General features: G+C 42.9%; 1 protein-coding gene across 12 annotated transcripts in view; it reads left to right on the top strand.

Annotated features, from left to right (window-relative positions):
- The first annotated feature begins 657 nt into the window (after positions 1-657).
- Positions 658-19,323, top strand: part of SLC24A2 (solute carrier family 24 member 2) — a 227,382-nt gene continuing 208,716 nt past the window's right edge. For 10 of the 12 annotated variants that reach the window (XM_070431745.1, XM_070431747.1, XM_070431746.1 and 7 more), the window contains exons 1-2: positions 658-827; positions 2,706-3,790. In XM_070431745.1, the coding sequence (XP_070287846.1) occupies positions 2,861-3,790 (930 nt within the window). In that variant the 5' untranslated portion in view covers positions 658-827; positions 2,706-2,860. Of the gene's footprint in view, positions 828-1,315; positions 1,432-1,792; positions 1,867-2,705; positions 3,791-19,323 lie in introns of those variants that run through there. The other 2 variants (XM_070431737.1, XM_070431738.1) reach the window with 2 other exon arrangements.

Here is a 19,323-nt window from a genome sequence, read left to right as displayed (position 1 = left end):
TCTTGGGCCCATTTCTTGCCTCTAATCTCCGACAAGCCTGACTCATTTTCTCGTGGTCAAGAGGCTCTTGCTTTCCAGAGAGGGCAGGAAGGAGCACTGAGCTGGGAGCCCAGATGCCAGCGTCTGAGCCCTGTCTGTAACTCAAGATGACACTATTTTAGATCTCAGCTTCATCACCCATGAAATAAGCCTCCAGTGTTCCCACCATGCGAAGCTGGGACTCCAGGAGCAGACGGCCTTGTAGGCCTTCATGCCTTTCCCCCAAACATCTTTTCCACCTTTACACATGACATCACCTCCCCAAGAAATAGTAACTGTGGTCACTTTTTGCAAACAACTGGGGAGGAGGTGCCGGGCATAGATGACACCAAAGTTGGCAGCACTCTCAGGCTTGGGGAATCCGTGCGACCCGATCTGGACGATCTCTCCTCTCTGTCCTTGCTCGCCCGCAGATCCTGACCCCGGTTCCCACTGCGGAGAAATCTCCTAAGAGACGGCTGCCGGCGTCGCCTCTGCTCCCGGGGGGCGTGGAGCCGAGCGCGCGGGAGCCGAGCGCGCCGCGGCCACGCTCCCCGCGCAGAGCCGGGAGGGAGGGGCCGGAGGGGCCGGGCCGCACCAGAGGCGGCGCGCGGGGCTCACGGCGCTCAGTCTCCCTCGGAACCCAGCCCGGCCGGCGGCAGCGGCGGCGAGTGCGAGCCGGAGCCCGAGCCCGAGCCCGGGCCTCGGAGCGGGGAGGTGGAGGGCCGGTGCAGGGCTGGAGCAGCGCTGGACTGGAGCGCAGACCGCGCCTGGACCCTCGCCGTGTGCGCGTCTCCCTGGCGATCCCGGTGAGTGCCCGAGCCCGAGCCCCTGCCAGCCGCCAGGCTTGGTGGCCGCCTCGGTCCCTGGTCGCTGTCCCCAATCCCGGTGGCGCGCACCCCGCTGCTGCGCCGCCGCAGCCTCACAGGTGGCTCCGCGGTGGACGTGGCTGCCCCAGGCCCCGCCAGGAGTTAGCCAACTCTCTCCGCTCCCGGCGCGGCTCCCGAGCCTCCGCGGCTCCCACCTACCGCCCTAGCTTCCGGCTTGGGGTGGGGAGCGCACCGAGGGGTGCTCCCCTTTCCCCACCCACCGCTAACGATTCGGGGAGATGTGGGCCAAGCGCCTCCCCGAGCTGCAGCTCAGCTCCCGGCTCGCTAATGGGACAGCCTGTCCTTTAGTTTTCTTCTCCTATGAACCCACCAGGGAAAGTTCGGGACCACACGGGGCAAAGTTGGGGCGTGGCTGGGGGCACACTTCGCCGGCGGGGGCCGCTCTCCTGGAGCGGAGCTGTGGGTTTTTGCGGGTCGAGCCCGACTCCAGCTGGAGCCGACAGTGCACCCTGGGAGTTGAGTTGGTCTCTGCCGGTGGCCGGCTCAGCGGCTCAGCGCTGTCTGCGACGATCCCGGGAGAGCTGTGAGTCGCTCTATGGCTCCTGCTAAGAGTATAGACTAGACAGCTGGGACGGGCTTGGTTTATCTCAGAAATAAGCGGCATCTCCGCCTGGTTTGACTTGTGCTCTTGCTATGCAAACCTGAGCTCCAGCTAATCTGTGTTTAACTGGCGTGTGTATAATTAGCTTATTTGACACCTGAGATGATCCCTGCGAATGTCCCTAAAGTGAAATCTTTGATGTGGGGATTGAGGGGGGCGGGGCGGTGGGAGGGGGATGCGGAGGAGGAAGGGGAGACTGTTTTTAAAGAAAGTTAGAGAGAGGAACCTTCAGAGTATCAGCAGCGGGGTCTGGATATTTTACCCATCCCCTCTGTGGGCTAGAGAATGAGAGCTGCGTGGATGTCTGACTAGATGAGTCGGTATTGGGGCTATTTTGGGCAGGTTTTGTGGCTGGAGGTATTGCTGCAACTTGCATATTGTTTATGAAGTACACATTTGGTCTCTTGAAATAGCCTTCTTGTTAAGAGTTGTTTGATTTGCTAAGTTGTCTATTTCGAATATGACTGGAGATTGGTTTTTAAAATGAGCTTTAGCTGACAACAATGTCTAGATGTAGAGGGAAGACCATTTGTTCGTGTCGCTAGAACATTCTTTTGTAAACTTAAATTTTTCAACGTCTAGCTTTCTGCATCTGATAGAGGAGAAGCTGTTCATGAAAAAATCAAATCCTGAGATCTTTATGTGTTCAGGAAAAGACTGCTCCCTCCACCAACACTCAACCTTTTCCAAACAGTAGGTTAAATCAGAAGATGTGCCTGCATCTGGAATTACATAATTGGACTAACAGAAAACAGTAAACAGTTGCTGGTTGTCAAGTACATGGGTAGTTCTAAAAGCAGTGGTATCTTTATAGCACTGGGAGGTTGTTACGTGATTTAGGGTGGAATAAACAGACAGATTTTCATCTAGAAAATTTTTATACTTCACACACATCTACATAGTCTATACCTAACATTGGACTTACCAAAATGCTTGTGTTTGTACATAGATTGTTGTAAGTGCCTACTATGTGCCACATCCTGTTCTCAGTGCTTTGTGTGCTTTAACTCATCCTCAAAGCAATCCTTGGTGGTAGGTGCTGCCATTGTCCTCGTTTTTGAAATGGGGCAACTGAGGCACAAAGGAGTTACGTAACTCACACAGCTATAGGATAGGACTGTCTTAAATCTACAAAGTTGGTTTTGTAAAAAAAGACGTATTTATGATGACCTTATCCTTGTTTTTACTTTTTGAAGCATAAATGTCGAAAGTATTTCCTGTGATGCATAAGAACCCCTGACTGTGGAAGTGCCGTGCAAGCACCATTGACTCTCAAGTGAGGCAAATTATGAAAGAGCCGTCTGGTTGAGTTTACAACTGGAAGACCACCACGCCCACCAGGAAACCCGGGATGGAGCCGCACCAGAGCACCCCCCTCACTTTCCCTGAGAAACGGTGTCCAGAGAAGTCACCGTCTGGCTGCAGGAAACATTATACTGTCAGGAAAAAACTGAAGTTCATCCGAATCTTAGGCCTTTTCATGGGCCTGGTAGCCATCAGCGCGGTCCCATTTGCAACTGGTGTCTTTTCTGAGACAGAGACACAGAGCCCAGGAGAGGCCAATGGTGCAAAGGGCCCCGGGGTGGCACCCAGTTACCGGCAGAGAACTCTCTTAGATTTAAATGACAAGATTCCGGATTACACTTCACAGCCACCTCTTTCTGAGGAAGGCACATCTGAGAATAGTACAAAGGAGGAGCAAGGAAACTATCCAAGAGACATCTTTTCCCTCGAGGAGCGAAGAAAAGGCGCCATCCTTCTCCACGTCATTGGCATGATCTACATGTTCATCGCCTTAGCCATTGTCTGCGATGAGTTCTTTGTTCCTTCTTTGACTGTCATCACTGAAAAGTTGGCCATCTCTGATGATGTTGCCGGAGCCACCTTTATGGCTGCTGGGGGCTCGGCCCCAGAACTTTTCACGTCCCTCATCGGGGTGTTTATTGCTCACAGCAATGTCGGCATAGGCACGATCGTGGGCTCGGCAGTGTTCAATATCCTCTTTGTTATTGGCATGTGTGCTCTGTTCTCCAGAGAAATCTTGAACCTGACATGGTGGCCACTCTTTCGGGATGTGTCCTTCTACATCATTGACTTGATCATGCTGATCCTATTTTTCCTGGACAACATCATCATGTGGTGGGAAAGCTTGCTTCTCTTAACAGCTTACTTTGTCTATGTGATCTTCATGAAATTCAACGTCCAGGTAGAGAGATGGGTGAAGCAAATGATAAGCTGCAATAAAGTCGTCAAGGTGGCAGCACCAGAGGCCCAAGCAAAGGTTGGTGGTGGGGGTTGTTTGTCGAATGTTCTGAATTATGATGTTTTTGAGATCTGCCATTTTTTAATGTGATGGTGTTTGGGGCTGCAGTGGATAATGGGTTGCTTTTTACAGTTCTCCGCTAGCCAGACTAACATGGCAGTGAGAAAAATTATGTGGAAATGTTCTTGTGAATCTTTACTAAGTTCTCAAGCTGCTTGCTTCAGAGTAAAACACTGATATAAATATAGGTTACATAAGTACCCCAGAGCAAACTCAGTAAACAAAATGATCTGTCTCTTATTTTCTGCAAGTAGGTATAATGATTCTGTGAACAATTTAATGTTCATGGGGAAGTTAATGGTAATTAAGAAAGAACATTTGTGTCACCAAAGCTATCTCTTTTTTTACAAATATATTTTATTGATTTTTTAATAATAAAAAATTATTAAAAGGAAGGGAGAGGAATAGAGGAAGGGAGAGGGACAGAGAGTTAGAAACATCGATGAGGGAGAAACATGGATCAGCTGCCTCCTGCACACTCCCTACTGGGGATGTGCCCGCAACCAAGGTACATGCCCTTGACCAGAATCGAACCTGGGACCCTTCAGTCCACAGGCCGACGCTCTATCCATTGAGCCAAACCGGTTAGGGCCAAAGCTATCTCTTTAAGTCAACAGCCTAGTAACTAGCAGGACTGGTCATTAGAATGGGTCATGGCTATTTTTGATCCACACAGAAATGCTCCGGATCACTTGGTCAGGGACTGATTGGGATCCATTACAGAGAGTCACTGGCAGGCTCTGCTCTCTGCCGATGTAGCTCGTGGCACATTTCGCACACCATGATAAACATGCCCCAAATATTTTTATAGTAGACTTTGAGGGGTTTTTAATGACAATAAGTGGCCATCCTACCACTTAGCTGGTGAGCATATTGGTAAAGAGCTTAGGAGAAATTGATCTGCAAAAATGTAAATCCTTGCATTGGGATGTTGTCTCTGAATGTGATTTTAAACAGAAAACCAAAATACATATGCAGACTTCATACTAGCATCTGGGGAAATCTCATGTGTGCAAAAAAACAGATGTTGAGTGGAGGGTGAGATATTTTGTTCAGCATGAACAGAAAAAAAATTATATCAATTTAGTATAACTCCTTTATGGTCAAGTTCGATGACCTATCCATTTTTTTCTTTTCTTTTTTTTTTTTGTAGCAGCCATGAAATGGGAGCAGAGTGCAGAAAAACATACCAGTAATATTTCTATTTATTATATGCAAAAGAGAACTGTGTTTTTTAATATTTCACTCAGTGTATGGTTGTTTGTTAGAAACTGCAGTAAAAATAATCACTTCGCAATATACATGCAAATAAGCATTCCGGTGTGATACATGAGTACATATCCTTGTGGGCGTAGAACAGGGTCATTACTAAAGCCCCTTTCCTTACTCTAACTTTATAGCCAAAACAATGACCCCTCAAGCCCTCTCCTTGACTCTGATTGCTAGTTTGAGTGGTTTGCATTAATAGTGTTACGTGTTTATGGCAACTAGAGTACTGAAGGAAAAGCATATATTTTAGAGGCAAGGAAATGATTTGGTGTCATAAATATCCTGGGCACATCAAGGGTAAAATGTCTTTTTGAGAACTCACCATTTTTTTTCCCTGTTACCCCATAGTGCAGCGGTTCTCAACCTGTGGGTCACGACCCCTTTGGCAGTCGAACGACCCTTTCACAGGGGTCGCCTAAGACCATCCTGCATATCAGATATTTACATTACGATTCATAACAGTAGCAACATTACAGTTATGAAGTAGCAACGAAAATAATTTTATGGTTGGGGGTCACCACATGAGGAACTGTTTTAAAGGGCCAGAAGGTTGAGAACCACTGCCATAGTGGAACTTCATTAATTTAGATACAGACTTGGCTAAAGGTTATGTTGGCAACATTCATGTAAAAGGAATTTGTAGGGCCATGCAATAGTGTATTGAAGATTGCAGGGGGGGTTGTATTCTGATTGGGGTGGGATGCTGGTCTCATGCATTTGGGAATAACTTTTTAAATACCGTTTATAGACAGTGTTTAGTCAGTCAGAAGCCATTCATTAAAGTAGTTCTAGCAGGATTTTTACCTTCTTATTAGATGACTGTCATGTCATTTTTATGGTCATTTAAAAGTCAGAAACTTAGGCTCACATTCCTTAATAGTTGTTACTCAGTTCCATAATTTTTCGCTATGCTTGATAGTGTGCATATTTTAATTTGGAGATTTTAGATTTATCTAATTAAAATAGGAAGAAGATTGTATTTATGACTATGACTCCTGTTTCTGATTTCCCCCCAAGTGTGTTCATGTGTTATTTTCCTTTTAGCACCAAATACCTTTAATTTATTCCTTTTAATTAGTGTTATTTCTTTTGGTATTCAAAAACTAAGTTGAACTATTAATATAATGGAATCATAATTTTTAACATAGCTATGCCTTGTTCGGTAAGCAAAATGTTTGCTGGGTGAATCAAAATGCTAGAACACAGTTACACAGTTTTAGGTGAAACGGTGCATAATGGTGTGCGATTTCCTTCAGTAAAATTTTGCCTTGTCAGTTTCACTTTTGAATGAATGATTGCTGAAAAATTTTGTTCTCAGCAGTTAGTCTTTATCAAGCATCTGATTTCAGAATCTTACGGAGATTTTGCTCCCGAGACCCTAAACATAAGGTGTCCCACAGGCAGATGAGTCCTTGGGCGTGGCCATACAATCCTCTGAGGTGCAAGATTGATTTCTGGCTGTGCACCCCACCTTTCCCACAGAAGTCAGTGCTTCTAGCATCATCAGAACACTCAAAAGGAAGATCCTAAGCCAAAATCCAGCCCTCAGTGGAGTCTTCATAAAGAGAAATGTGCTGTATGTAAATTTAGGAAGCAAAATACTAAGCATGTCTTCATGCAAAGCCACTGTATTATCTTATTGCATAATTATGGGGCATAGGAATTTGGAGAAGTAGAGGAAACATTTTATATATTCTTGTACAAATCATTAAAGGTTCTGGCTAAAAAATCTGGACTCTAGTCAGTGAAATATCTTTGGAATGACTTGCTTCATAGACAAGTTGAAAGTCTTAATTTGGTTCCATTATTGGTGAAGTAGGTATAGGGCAACTGTGAAGCATGGAAAAATGTGAACGGCCATATTTTTCATAGTTAAAGTCATAGTTTATCATCTCAATTGCTCCACCCTGTGTGGTTTTTATTGGTAATTATTTATTTTAGTGATAATATTGTCCTTTTAAAAAAGCTGTGTGGTGTCACAACATGGTAAAGGTACCCTACCTAGGCTTTGACTTCGTGGAAAAAAAGGGAGGGTACCCCCATGTGTGTAATAAGCCCTGTGATCTCAGAGAAGTCACATAAACTCTCTGAGCCTCCTAATGAAAATAATAATACCTACTTGATAAAGTTTGGAAAATTAATAAACGAAGACTGTTCAGCAGCTGCCATAGTCCTTGGCAAGTGTGTGTTGTTCAGTAAATGTTCTCTCTTCCTTTGATCTTTTGTTCTTAAATGGAAAGAGAATCAGAATACATTATTTCAAATTTGAGAATTTCAAAACATTTCTGGAAGGTTGGCATTCACCCCAGTGAATCACTGAGTTAAGCAGGCCATTGTTTAGAGGCAAATACTGTTTGTCCTATTATAATATTTATAAGCCCTAGTTCACATACAGTGAATATATATATATATATATATATATATATATATATATATATATACACACACATATATATACACATATATACACATATATACACATATGTATACATATGCAGGCCACTTATTATCATAAACTCCAAGGAGACCTCCAAATGCCTTTGGTATCCCAAAATTTTATTGTGTAGAATTTTGCTTGAAATAAGTAGGCCATTAACTGGGGTTTAGAAAGATCTATGCTAAGCAGAGATTTTTGTTTTAAGGGTGTTTTTATTTATAAATGGTTAAGATTCTCATCTAAAAACCTCTCCACAGCTGGTTAGGAGTAAGTTTGAGTCCTGAAGGATGCAACGCAGGCGAGTTCCAGGGCTTTAGAAGCAGTTCACTGTGCCGGGCCGGCTGCTGAGGTCTGTTGATCTGCTGTGGTGCTAGGCTGTCATTGGCCTAGAAAGCAGCTGTCCATGGTGTTTAACTTCTTAGACTTGGCACTGTAATCTGACAGCAAGTCAGCCCAGTTGTAATGAAGGGAATGTTCTAAATGAAGATGCGTAAAGCTGATAGTCTAGGAACAGGCTACTTAGCAATTTAGGTGTGCCTTGCTTTATTCAGATTGTGTGTTCCTGAAAAGTTGTTTGTAAGCAGAATTTTTGCAATTCAAATTGTTATTAATGTTCATGGGAAAATCAGAAATGAAATGTTATAAATATTTCTCATACAGTGAAGTATTTCTTAAAAACCATAAATAATATTATGAATACAAATATATAGTCCCGAGTTTGCTTAATGCACAGAATCAATACTAATAAAAGGGTAATATGCTAATTAGACTGGGAGACCTTCTGGACGTCCTTCTGGACAAAGCCATGGTGACGGGCTGAGGCAGAGGTGGTTAGGGGTGATCAGGCCAGGAGGGGAGGGCAGTTGGGGGCAAGCAGGCCAGCGGGAGGGGGGGCAATTGGGGGAGAGCAGGCTGGCAGTTGGGGGCAGTTGGGGGCAATCAGGCCAGTAGGGGGGACAGTTGGGGGTGAGCAGGCCAGCAAGGGGGGGCAGATGGGGGTAATCAAGCTGGCAGGGGGGCAGTTGGGGGAGAGCAGGCCGGCAGGGGGCGCAGTTGGGGACAATCAGGCCGGCAAGGGGAGGCAGTTGGGGGCGAGAAGGCTGGCGGGGGTGGCAGTTGGGGGTGAGCAGGCCGGCAAGCAGGTAGCAGTTAGGAGGCAGCGGTCCCAGATTGCAAGAGGCATGTTTAGGCCCACAACGATCGGGCCTAAACTGGTAGTCAGACATCCCCGGAGGGTTCCCAGATTGGAGAGGGTACAGGCCTGGCTGAGGGACACCACCCCCTCTCCCCCCAGTACGAATTTTGTGCACCAGGCCACTAGTATATTATAAAACTCAACCTTTGCTTCCCCTCCAAGCCTAGTAAACAAATTAGTAAAATAATTGTACAGATTCCAAGGAAGGGAAGGGAAGATCGTCCTTATAATAGGTAAAAAGATAGTATTACTTCACAAACGTGGAAGCTGTCCTTCTCAAAAGAAAATGTGGGCATTAAAATTCTTAACAGACTAGATGCCTATGAATCTACTGTGCTTATCTAGGGGTCCGAGTGGCACCATTTCCCCCTACTTATAGTAAAAGTAAGCCCTTCAGTTACTGCATGTGATTCAAAGAATGAACAAGGCATTTTGAGGGACCCGCAAAGCCCAGGGGACTTTAATACACTGCCCCCCTTGCTACTCTGGTGTTACCCTGGCTACTCTGGTTTCTTCAGCAAGGGACTACCTCAACTTTGTGAATCTTCCTGACAGTGTTCAGGGGAGACGTTACCCCCTGACCTCCCTTTCTCCCTTCCTCTTCTTCTTCTCTCTTTTGTCCCTTTATCTCCCTTCTCCTCTTTAACCTCCCTTTCTTTACTTTCCTTTTTTTTTTTTTGGTAGAATCAGATAATTTGTATTTTAACTTTAACAAGGTTGTTATGTTAAGCTGCTCTCTGGCTATTGAGGAGGCAAGTACATCTATAGTGTGGATTGGATTGGATTGGTTTTTGTTTTTCATTCTTTTACTATCAACCTTCTTTTGTTTTAGGTAAGTCTCTACTGAACAGACTATACTGGCATTTTGTTTAATTCGGTTTCACAATCCTTCTCTTTTAACTGCAAAGTTTAGTTTATTTACATTACGGTGATTACTGCTACATTTAGATTATTTTCTACTTGGTATTTTATACTTTGTATTTGTTTTGATCTTTTTGTTTCATTTTATAATTTTTCTTTGCCTTTTGTTTTAGATTGAGTTTTTTCTGTATCTTTTTTTTCCCCATGAATAGTTTGGAATTTATATACCCTATTTCTATTTTTTTAGTGTTTACCCTGAGTTTTAACATGTATATTTAGTTCAATATAATATAAGGTAAATATCTTTATACTCCTGCTAAACAGCCTAAGATCTTAGGACATTTTAATGCAATCACCTCTCCCCCGTTATATAAGATTTGAAGTGCATGATCTAAGTTCTACCTTGATATTTTATAGTAGCTTTATTGAGGTCTAATCTTCAGTTTTAAACCTACAAATTAGACATTGTCTCTATGCCATCAGTGTTTTTAGATTTACCCACATTTTTACTAGCTTTCCCTCCTCATTCCTTTTCTCATGTCAGACTATTCTCCTATGAATTTTTTCCTCTGCCGACTTAACATTCTTTACAAATTTGTTAAGGTGAATGCTCCTGATTTTTATTGCTTAGAGATGTATTTTATTTTTGTTCTTAAAAGACCGTTTTGATGGGTAGAAAATTACTTTTCAGCCCACTTTGAAAATAATATATCACTGAATTCCAATTTTGCTGTTCAAAAGACTGCTGTTGGTGTAAAAATTGTGCCTCTGTAAGAAATCTGTCTTTTCTCTTTGACCGCTTTTAAGATGTCTTCTTTGTTTTCGGTGTTCATAATTTTCCTTATGGCAGGACAGTTGTGTTTTTTCTCACTTATTTATCCCCTGTTTGTGATTCATTAGACTTTTCGAATTTGAGGATTAGTATCTTTCACCAATTTTGCCTCTACCTCACTCTTCTTGTGATCTAGAATTCTGGTTAGAAATACCATCTCAACCTATGTTTTTTAACTCCTCATCTTTTTCTTTTAAATCTGTGTCCCTCACTGTGGTCATTTCTTCATAACTGCCTTCTAGTTTCTAATTTTCTCCTCAATTTTGTCTAATCTATTCTAAAGCTCATTGTTTAGTTTCTAAGATTAATTATTATATTTCTGATTTCTAGAAGTTTTTATAGCTCTTTTTCAATCAGTCCGGTTGATTTTCATTGTTTCTTTTTCTTTCATGCCTTCTTTTATGAAACATTCAGGGAAACCTTTATATTTAAACATGTTAAGTATATTTCCATTTCATCGTTGATATTTCCAGTGTCAATATCATTGCAGGTTTAGTTTTGTTATTTACTGATTCTCAATTTGTAAGGTTGCTTCCTTATTTAGTGATTCTTCTATGAAATTTTGAACTCATATTCCCTGGAACTTTACCTGTGGGAAGTCGTTGAGGCCTGAGTTTTAAGTGTATTCCTCCAGAGAGGACTGTATTTTTCTTTTCTCAAGCGTCTGGGAGTACAACAAACCTGGAAACATTCTAACCTAAATGTATTACTTTTTTCTACCTAGGTAGTGTGAATTGAGACACACATTCTCTCTCTCTCTCTCTCTCTCTCTCTCTCTCTCTCACACACACACACACACACACGCACGAAATTCTTAAAGGAGCCTTTTTTTTTTTCAATGCCCTCAAAACCAACACCAAACTAGGCACATCTTGCTTTCTTCCTTTGCCAGGCATTTTTTTTTCTTTGTTCACCTCAAAAAGTGTCATCCCTTCAGGATTTGCAGCTAATTAGGAAGGAGTGTGGCTGTGTGGGCCTTATGTTTATAGTTTCTAAAACCTAGATTTCAGGCAACTGTGGAATGGCAAACACCTTGAAGGCAAAGCAGTGCTTGTGTTTACTTGGTGTTCTGGGTTCTATTCTAAGAAATTCCTCATTCCTCATGAACATATTTGGGTAATTTAACAACATATGTAAAACATAATGTCCAACATGTTTAGATATAAAGGTTTCCCTGAATGTTTAATCCCTCATATTGCCAGAAATGTATGTTTTAGACTAGATTTATGAAAAGATAATGCATATAACAAGGAAACTGATAGGGAATTTTAATTGTATTCTTTCAGAATGTTTAACACCACCTGGCCATGATAATATAGCTCCTGCCAACAACAAATTTTGAGTAAAATCAAATCTAATAGGCAATTCTAATAGTAAGTTACATGGGTCCACTTTAAATTTGCCTTTTAAATAATATTTTTTACCAAATACTAATATATCTATTGTACAAGATTACAAAAATACACCAATATAAAATATAAAAAGAACATTTAAAATAATATACAATCTCTCCATTGTACCATCCCAAGGTAAAGTAACCCTACACATTTTTGCATGTAGTCTTCCAGATTTTGCTTTTTCTTACACACACACACACACACACACACACGCATTTACATATATCCCTATATATTCAAATAAATTGGAATGATATTGTATATCCAAAACTTTAAACTTATGGGTAATAACATTTTAATAGTGTTTTCAACTCAGCTTATTATGAGCATTTCCTCATGTCGTTACATGTTCTAAAATGTTATTCACTGTTTAGCGTTATCATAAGCTAGAAAGTCATTTTCATGTTATAAATTACTGTGACATATAAGTACTATAAAAATGCTACAACTATTAGCCTTGCACATGAATTGATGATTTTAGAGAAGCAGAAATTCTGAATCAGTTTATGAGTTTTTTTAAGTTTGTGCTACATTGCAGCATTTTATAGGTAAAATAGCATTTCATTGTTTTAACTTCGATTTCTGTGATTAATTGGGAAACTAAGTATGGAGATTCAAATTTATCTTATGTAGATTGCCAATTTCCCATGTTTCCTTTGTATCATCTTAAAAGTTTGCCGTGATGGCTCAGATCTCTTACAAATATATACTGAGAGTCACTAACCTTAGCTGTCACCCTCCCTGCATTTCCATGTCTAACTAAAGCCAGGAGTTTTTGCAGTTTATGTTTTAAAGGATAAAGTATTCTGGAGGATGAGGACTTGTGACCCAGTAGTTGGGAAATGAGGTTCAAGGGACTGGTTGTGTCCTACAGCATGTGACCTTGGAGGACCCTGTACCTACTAGGCCTCTGTTTTCTCATCTGAAAAATGGGAGATTTGACATGGATGACCTGAAAGATTGCTTTCAGCTTGTCATTTCTGTCCTGAGAAGTTCTAATACTTACTATGTCAAAGTAATAACCTAGTACATTCACCTAAAACAAAAGGCCAGATTCTAACCATACTCATATCACTGAACTCTTTTTCTAAACTGGCTTACATGACCCTAGCCAGTTTGGCTCAATGGATAGAGCATCGGCCTGTGAACTGAAAGGTCCCAGGTTTGATTCCGGTCAAGGGCTCATGCCCAGGTTGTGGGCTCCATCCCCAGTGGGGGGCTTGCAAAAGGCAGCCATCAATGATTCTCTCTCATCATTGATGTTTCTATCTCTCTCTTCCTCTCTGAACTCAATAAAATATATTTAAAAAATAAAAATATATAAAAAGATGAAATACAAATGGTCAAAGAAAACCTGAATAATCAAGGAAATGCAAACTGAAATAAATTTTTAAACTGGTTTACATGGAATGTTTTCATGCAAATGATTTACTGGCTTGGCCAAGCAATCATTCTGGCTGAAGCATGCTGTGGGAGTAGCTCTTCCAGACAGACAGAACAACTTGCATGGGAGAAAGTCATTTAAAGTTTACTGCAGGCCACTGGGCTTCCTCAGCATCTGTGGCTTCACGCAGTGAAAACCCCACCTGGCAGCTGCAGGTGCCTCCCTGGGTTGCTGATCTCTCCGGGGTTGAGAGAAGAAAGAGATCTGGAAACCATGCATGTGCTTAACACCAGGTCCTTACTACACCGCACTCTAAATTATACATCACATCAGGAATCTGAGCATAAGGAAACAAGTGATTGCCTAAGGTCCAGATTTAGTCATGCTACACTCCGTTTGAACTTGGGTCTGTCTGACTCCTAAATGCATGCTTGTTCCCTCAGTGCTTCTCACTGGACAATGGGGAATAAAGACAACACAAACCTCCAAATTAGATTGACATTTCATGTTGGGCTCTGTTAAGTCAGTGGCTCTCAAATATGTTTTTACCATGACCCCCACTAAGAAATATATTTTACATCCCAACCCAGTATATACATGCACATGCATGCACACGTAGATGTGTATATGTTTACATATACATATAAAAATAAATCTAAGTCTTATGTCATATTTTCTATTGTATTAAGAAAACTAGTTTTGCCCTGGCCGGGTGCCTCAGTTGGTTGGAGTATCATCCCATAATCCAAAAGATTGTGGATTTGATTCCTACTCATGGCATATACTTAGGTTGAAGGTTTGATCTCCAGTTTAGGCATGTATGGGAGGCAACCGATAGATGTTTCTCTCTTTCTCCCTTCCTCTCTCTCTAAGAAGAAATAGAAACATATTTTGGGTGAGGATTTAAAAAAAAATACTGGTTTCAACCCTCCAAAGTAGTTTCATGACCCACCAATGGATTGTGACCTGAGATATATTTTTTTTAATATCATGTTGAGATTTCTTTTTTCTCTTCTTCCTCTTACCAGAGCTGCCCTGCAAGCCTGTGCTAGTTTACTAGTCGTTTGTCTGATCAAGGGATGAATCGGGTCAGAAATGCAGGCATTACCCTGCTGGACAAGCTGTGTGGTTTGGGGCGGACTGTGGCTGCCCAGGGGAAGGGGTGCCTCTTCTTCATTCAACAGAGGTGCCCTTTGGGCTGGTGGCGGCCTTCTTCTTACCTTCAACTTCTCCCTTTTATACTAGGCTATTTAGACTTCCTCCCCAAGCACGCACTACATCTATGACCAGTTAGGTAACCGGCCAGTGTAGATTTCTGCGGAGTCCTCAGATGCCAACACCTACCAAGGCGTGTCTTGCTCTCTGTCTGTGACACAGATTGATTGCAGGGTAAGGAAGGTGCAGATCGAAGCATGATATGCTCCCTGAACCTCATCCTTGGCTCCTGATAAGCTTGTCATCGGGTGGAAAAGAAATGTAGATGAAACAGGGAGGCATGAAATCAGAGAGAAGCAGAACCTTGGCAAGAAGACCGAAGCTGCATTTCAGTTACGTTGGTTTCCTTTTTATGACGGATTGGATTTGTAAACCGAGGGATACACACACGGTTCTTGTGCTAGAAAAGCTGGCGTGTTTGGAGAGGGTCTGGGCACCAGCTGTGGTAATGCCATGTCTGCAGCTCTGAAGGATGCACTTGGAGTCCTGCATTGCAGGGCCAAGCCTGAGGAGATGGGTCCCTTCCGTCCCCCACACTGGCTGTCTAAACCTGGTCCGAACGCTTTGCCCAAAGTGTCCTCTCTTTATAAATGAAGGGGCTAGTTTCACTTCAGGATACCCCGCTCCAGCTCCAATAACTGTGCTTCTCTGTTAATGGGAAGGAAACCGTGTGTGTCTGTAATTATGGACTAAGCAATAAAAGAGGTGGTCAGGTAATAAAGCCCGGAACTTGCCTCCTTCAGAGTTCTTTTCCAATGAGCGGGGATAGATTCGTTGGAGGGGCTCTGAGGGCTTCTTTACCCACCTGTGGGACCTTCTTGGAAAGGGCCAAGTGAGTGTCTGGTGCTCTGTAACCTGCTTTCTCTTTTACTGCTTGCTGGACACTGAGCTGGGCAAGCAGGTAGAAATACAGGTTTTACCCTGAGCAGCCCTATTCCTCCCACATAACCTGTCGTCTGTTGCCCTAACCACTCACGTAGGCTGAGTCCACTTCATTTTACCTGCTACCTGATGGCAATCATATAGATGTTGATAGGCACTGAGCACTGGTATGTGCCAAGAACCCGTGATTCAACTTTCTAAAAAGGAGTAAGATGGTTGAGATGTAACACAATGGAATTATTATTTAAGCCTGGGCTAGAGTGTGACCCTCCTCGCTATTTGATCTTGGGCAAGTTACCTAACCTCTCTGAGCTTATGTTTGCTTGTTTATAAATTAATAGAATTTCCCTTGTAGAGAGGCTGTGAATTTTAATGAGATTGGTCAAGAAAAGTGCATAACAGAGGATGAGCCCAACCACCCACCCAAAGTTGCTCTACTCCTGGTCGCTTGTCCTCTGAGTCCCTTGCCTGTGCCACTAGCCTGCTCTCCCTGGTCCTGTGTCTCCTCTGGCTTGTTTTTCTCCTGCCTCCCTGCCTGTCTATGCCTCTCATACAGCCATATGAAGGTACAGTTTCCCCACTAATCCCTCACTAACAGTCTGATCCTCAGTGTTTGGACTTGAACCTGCTTCCCACTGTTCTTGTACAGGATTAAGAGAGCAGCAATTTCCCTATCTGTGAAACTGAACCTCACTCAACCATGAAATTCTCTGGAGCCCTCCTGCCACTGCCCTATAAATGTACTTACTCTTTTCTTACATACATCATCAATATTTCATCTTAGTTTGTCATGCCTCCATTCACTCGTGGCTGTGCCTTAACATTGGTTTGCAAGCTTCTGTGTTTCCTGCCTTGGGTTCAATCATACCCTTGACTCGGGGACTAACCAGTCCCATTTGCAGTGTTGGGTGCCTAGTTCATGGGTAAAAGGGCAAAGGGACTTCAAGATGTTGATAATGGCCCTGGCCTGTGTGGCTCAGTTGGTTGGAGCATTGTCCTGTGCACTAGAAGTGGGCGGATTTGATTCTTAGTTAGGGAATATACCTACGTTGTGGGTTCAATCCCTGGTTGGGGTGCGGACGGGAGGCAACCAGTTGATGTATCTCTTTCACATCAATGTCTGTCTGTCTGTCTGTTCACATCTATGTCTGTCTGTCTCTCCCCGTCCTCCCTGCTTTTCTCCCTCCCTCTCCTTTTCCCTTCCTTTCTCCTGCCTTCCTCCCCTCTCTAAAATCAATTTTTTTAAAAAAGATGTTGATAATGGTGGTAATGAGTGTTCAAAATAAAAAGTCTGGGCCTGAATCAATCATAAAATGTATGGCTTATGTATTCAAGTCAAATGGCAGGCAACAAATTTCTGATTTAAGAAATAGGAATCATTGGAAATTCTCTAATCCTCTCAGGTTGCAAGTATGGGTGCCAGGACAGCTAAGGGCTCTCCATCATAGAAGCGAGATTACTTCCAGATGTGAACTTGGCCCATTTTGCTGCCTGGACCTTGGCACTTAGCTTTATTCATCTTGGTTGTGGGCCACTCCTGCCCACCCACCTCTCTCCCTCAATGTGGCTGCTCCCACGCCAGGCCCTGGGAACACTGGCATCCATCTTGAACAAAGCTTCGTCAGTGGAGCTACATACAGTAAATAATAATACCGGTAATGATCTACTTCGTCATTGTCTAGCGTGAGCAGTCATTGCGCACACCTGATTAATGAGCACACTCCGAGGGTAAGGAGAACTTATCCGAGCGATCATGCTTTGTACAAAAAAAAAAAAATGCACAATGGATTCACGCTCCAGTGGTTTCCAAGGCACTCGGGAAATATCCTCTCTCGCGCCTCTAGCTCGCTTCTGCTGCACAGTCACTGGTGGCACGGCGGACGCAGCGCCGCGGCCCTGAGCAAGAGGCTGATTTATTTAAAATGGTTCCGATGTGCCAGGCTGCTCTTTTGATGCTTCCTTTGAAGGGCCGTGACAAATCGGCTGTTTTCTGCTGCCTTTTATTTTAAGACCAATTAAGTGGATAGCCACAAATAGCTCTGACCTTGAAAGTCTCAGGGAAGGTGAGATGTGATAACAGGCTTAGGAAACATATGTTTTGGCACATTAGTGCTCGGCAAGTCACACACACTTAAGGAAAATAAATAGAACAGGACAAGATAGTGCTGTGCTTCAGGAGGAAACATTTGGATGTCCTGGAAATATCTGCACGTGCTTCACTGGTGGATAAGCATAAACTGTGCTAACAGTTAATCCAACTCTATCTCGCTTCGCTGTGGCTCTGGGCACAGGGCATGGCCAGTGACATTCAGTACATAGTCACCTTGGATCGGCATCCCCGCTGCATGCCACTACTGAGCAATGCTTCCTTCTCCTCAGCAGCCCCATACATCCTTTCAGTTGGTTATTTTTAGTAAAACAGTGCTTAGAGCACCATACCTCCATTTCAGCTCCATTTCTGGCAAATGTGGATCACAGGACGAACCTTCTGTAATTGAATATGTTGTTTTAAAAATATTATCAGCATGGGGCTCCCCATTAAAATGTTTAGAGTTCTAGAGTTGAGTTATAGAGGTTTAAAGAGATTTTTTAACCATCCTAAAAAAATAATATGAATTATTTTGTGATGTGCTGTGCGTTGCTTTCTTCTCCTTTTAACCTAAACCTAACTAGTCCAGAGGGGGGGGGGGAGGGGGGGAGGAATTGCTTGTCCAAGAATCTTATGGATTCACTGGATGGTCATTGTTACGTTTTAGTTTCTACACACCTATTTTAAAAAGTCTTTATGTTCCTACTGCCTCATTAAATGCTCCAGTATCTCATGAGTTATATATGTGTTTATCTGTCCCCAATTTTCTACATCAAGAAATGGGAGCAGATGGCTTTTCCCTCATCTCGTGGGATAGTGTGATAATTAATGAGGTGATAGGAATGGATCACTATCTGAGCCCACGTTAGAATGTAACTGCAGACACTAAGAGACAGTGGCAAATGCTGAATGAGAATATTAGGAAATGGGATTAGAATGATTTCAAACACATTTTTATTGTAGGGTTTAAGTAAATTGTCTTTAGAGAAAGGATTGCTCTAATGTAAATATCCTGAAAACATATTCATGGAGTCATTGTAAGAGATTAATAGAGCACTTTCTGGCAAGCTATACTTGTATATGATTGTAATCTCACCAACTTACATTTATCTGGAAGTACTGTATCTAGATGTCCAGAACAGAACCAAGATCCAAAGCCACAAGGACTTGGGAGCAGCGAAATTGATACTAGAAGATTAATGCTCTAAATCACAGGCACTTAATCATATAACAGCATTTTGAGACTCTTACTTTTACCAAATTCAAATAAGTTAGGTTGCCTGGCTTTTATGCTCACAAAGAAACTAGAAGCAGCCCACATGGTGTTATGGGGAGGAGGATGGTAAACTCCTAACTCGGGGTGGATTCCTATGTGCACAACTATAGCCAGACCGGCTCTTGGCCTGCTCACTGTCTTTAAGCAGATTTTGAAAGGCTTCCTGGTGTGAGCAGACCAATTAGAAGAGGCACACACCTTCCAAGTGTAGAGAACCCAATTCGTGCAAAACGTGATGAGCAGAAGACATATTTGTGCCAAGAGAAAGGTGCCATCTCCTCTGGGTAAGCAGAGTGCCTCCAGGAGTTACACCTTGGCATAGAACACCCTCCGTCATACACCTCTGGACAGTGCAGACATGCAAGGCATACGTCGCTGCCCTGCAGATTACATCAATGAGACAGCCAAAGGCAATGAGGATCAGAAGAACCATAAAACCACTTGTAAATATATCTGTCCGGGGTAACTGTAGGTTCCAAACAGAGTACTTTGCCTTCTCCTGGCACCTATGAGCATGAAAGTGGTAAAGTAATTAATGATGGTAATATCCATAGAAATGTTGAGAAAGTCTGAATCATGTCCACTGTGCCTTGTGCTAGAGCTAATGGAACTGTTGCGACAGAATGTACGTTGGGAGAGGAGTGACCTACGTGT

This window comes from Myotis yumanensis, unplaced genomic scaffold (assembly GCF_028538775.1).
Source record: "Myotis yumanensis isolate MYYU_CA2020_CCGP unplaced genomic scaffold, mMyoYum1.0.hap1 SCAF_12, whole genome shotgun sequence".
Classification (NCBI taxonomy): domain Eukaryota; kingdom Metazoa; phylum Chordata; class Mammalia; order Chiroptera; family Vespertilionidae; genus Myotis; species Myotis yumanensis.
This window is presented reverse-complemented; position numbering and strand designations above follow the sequence as displayed.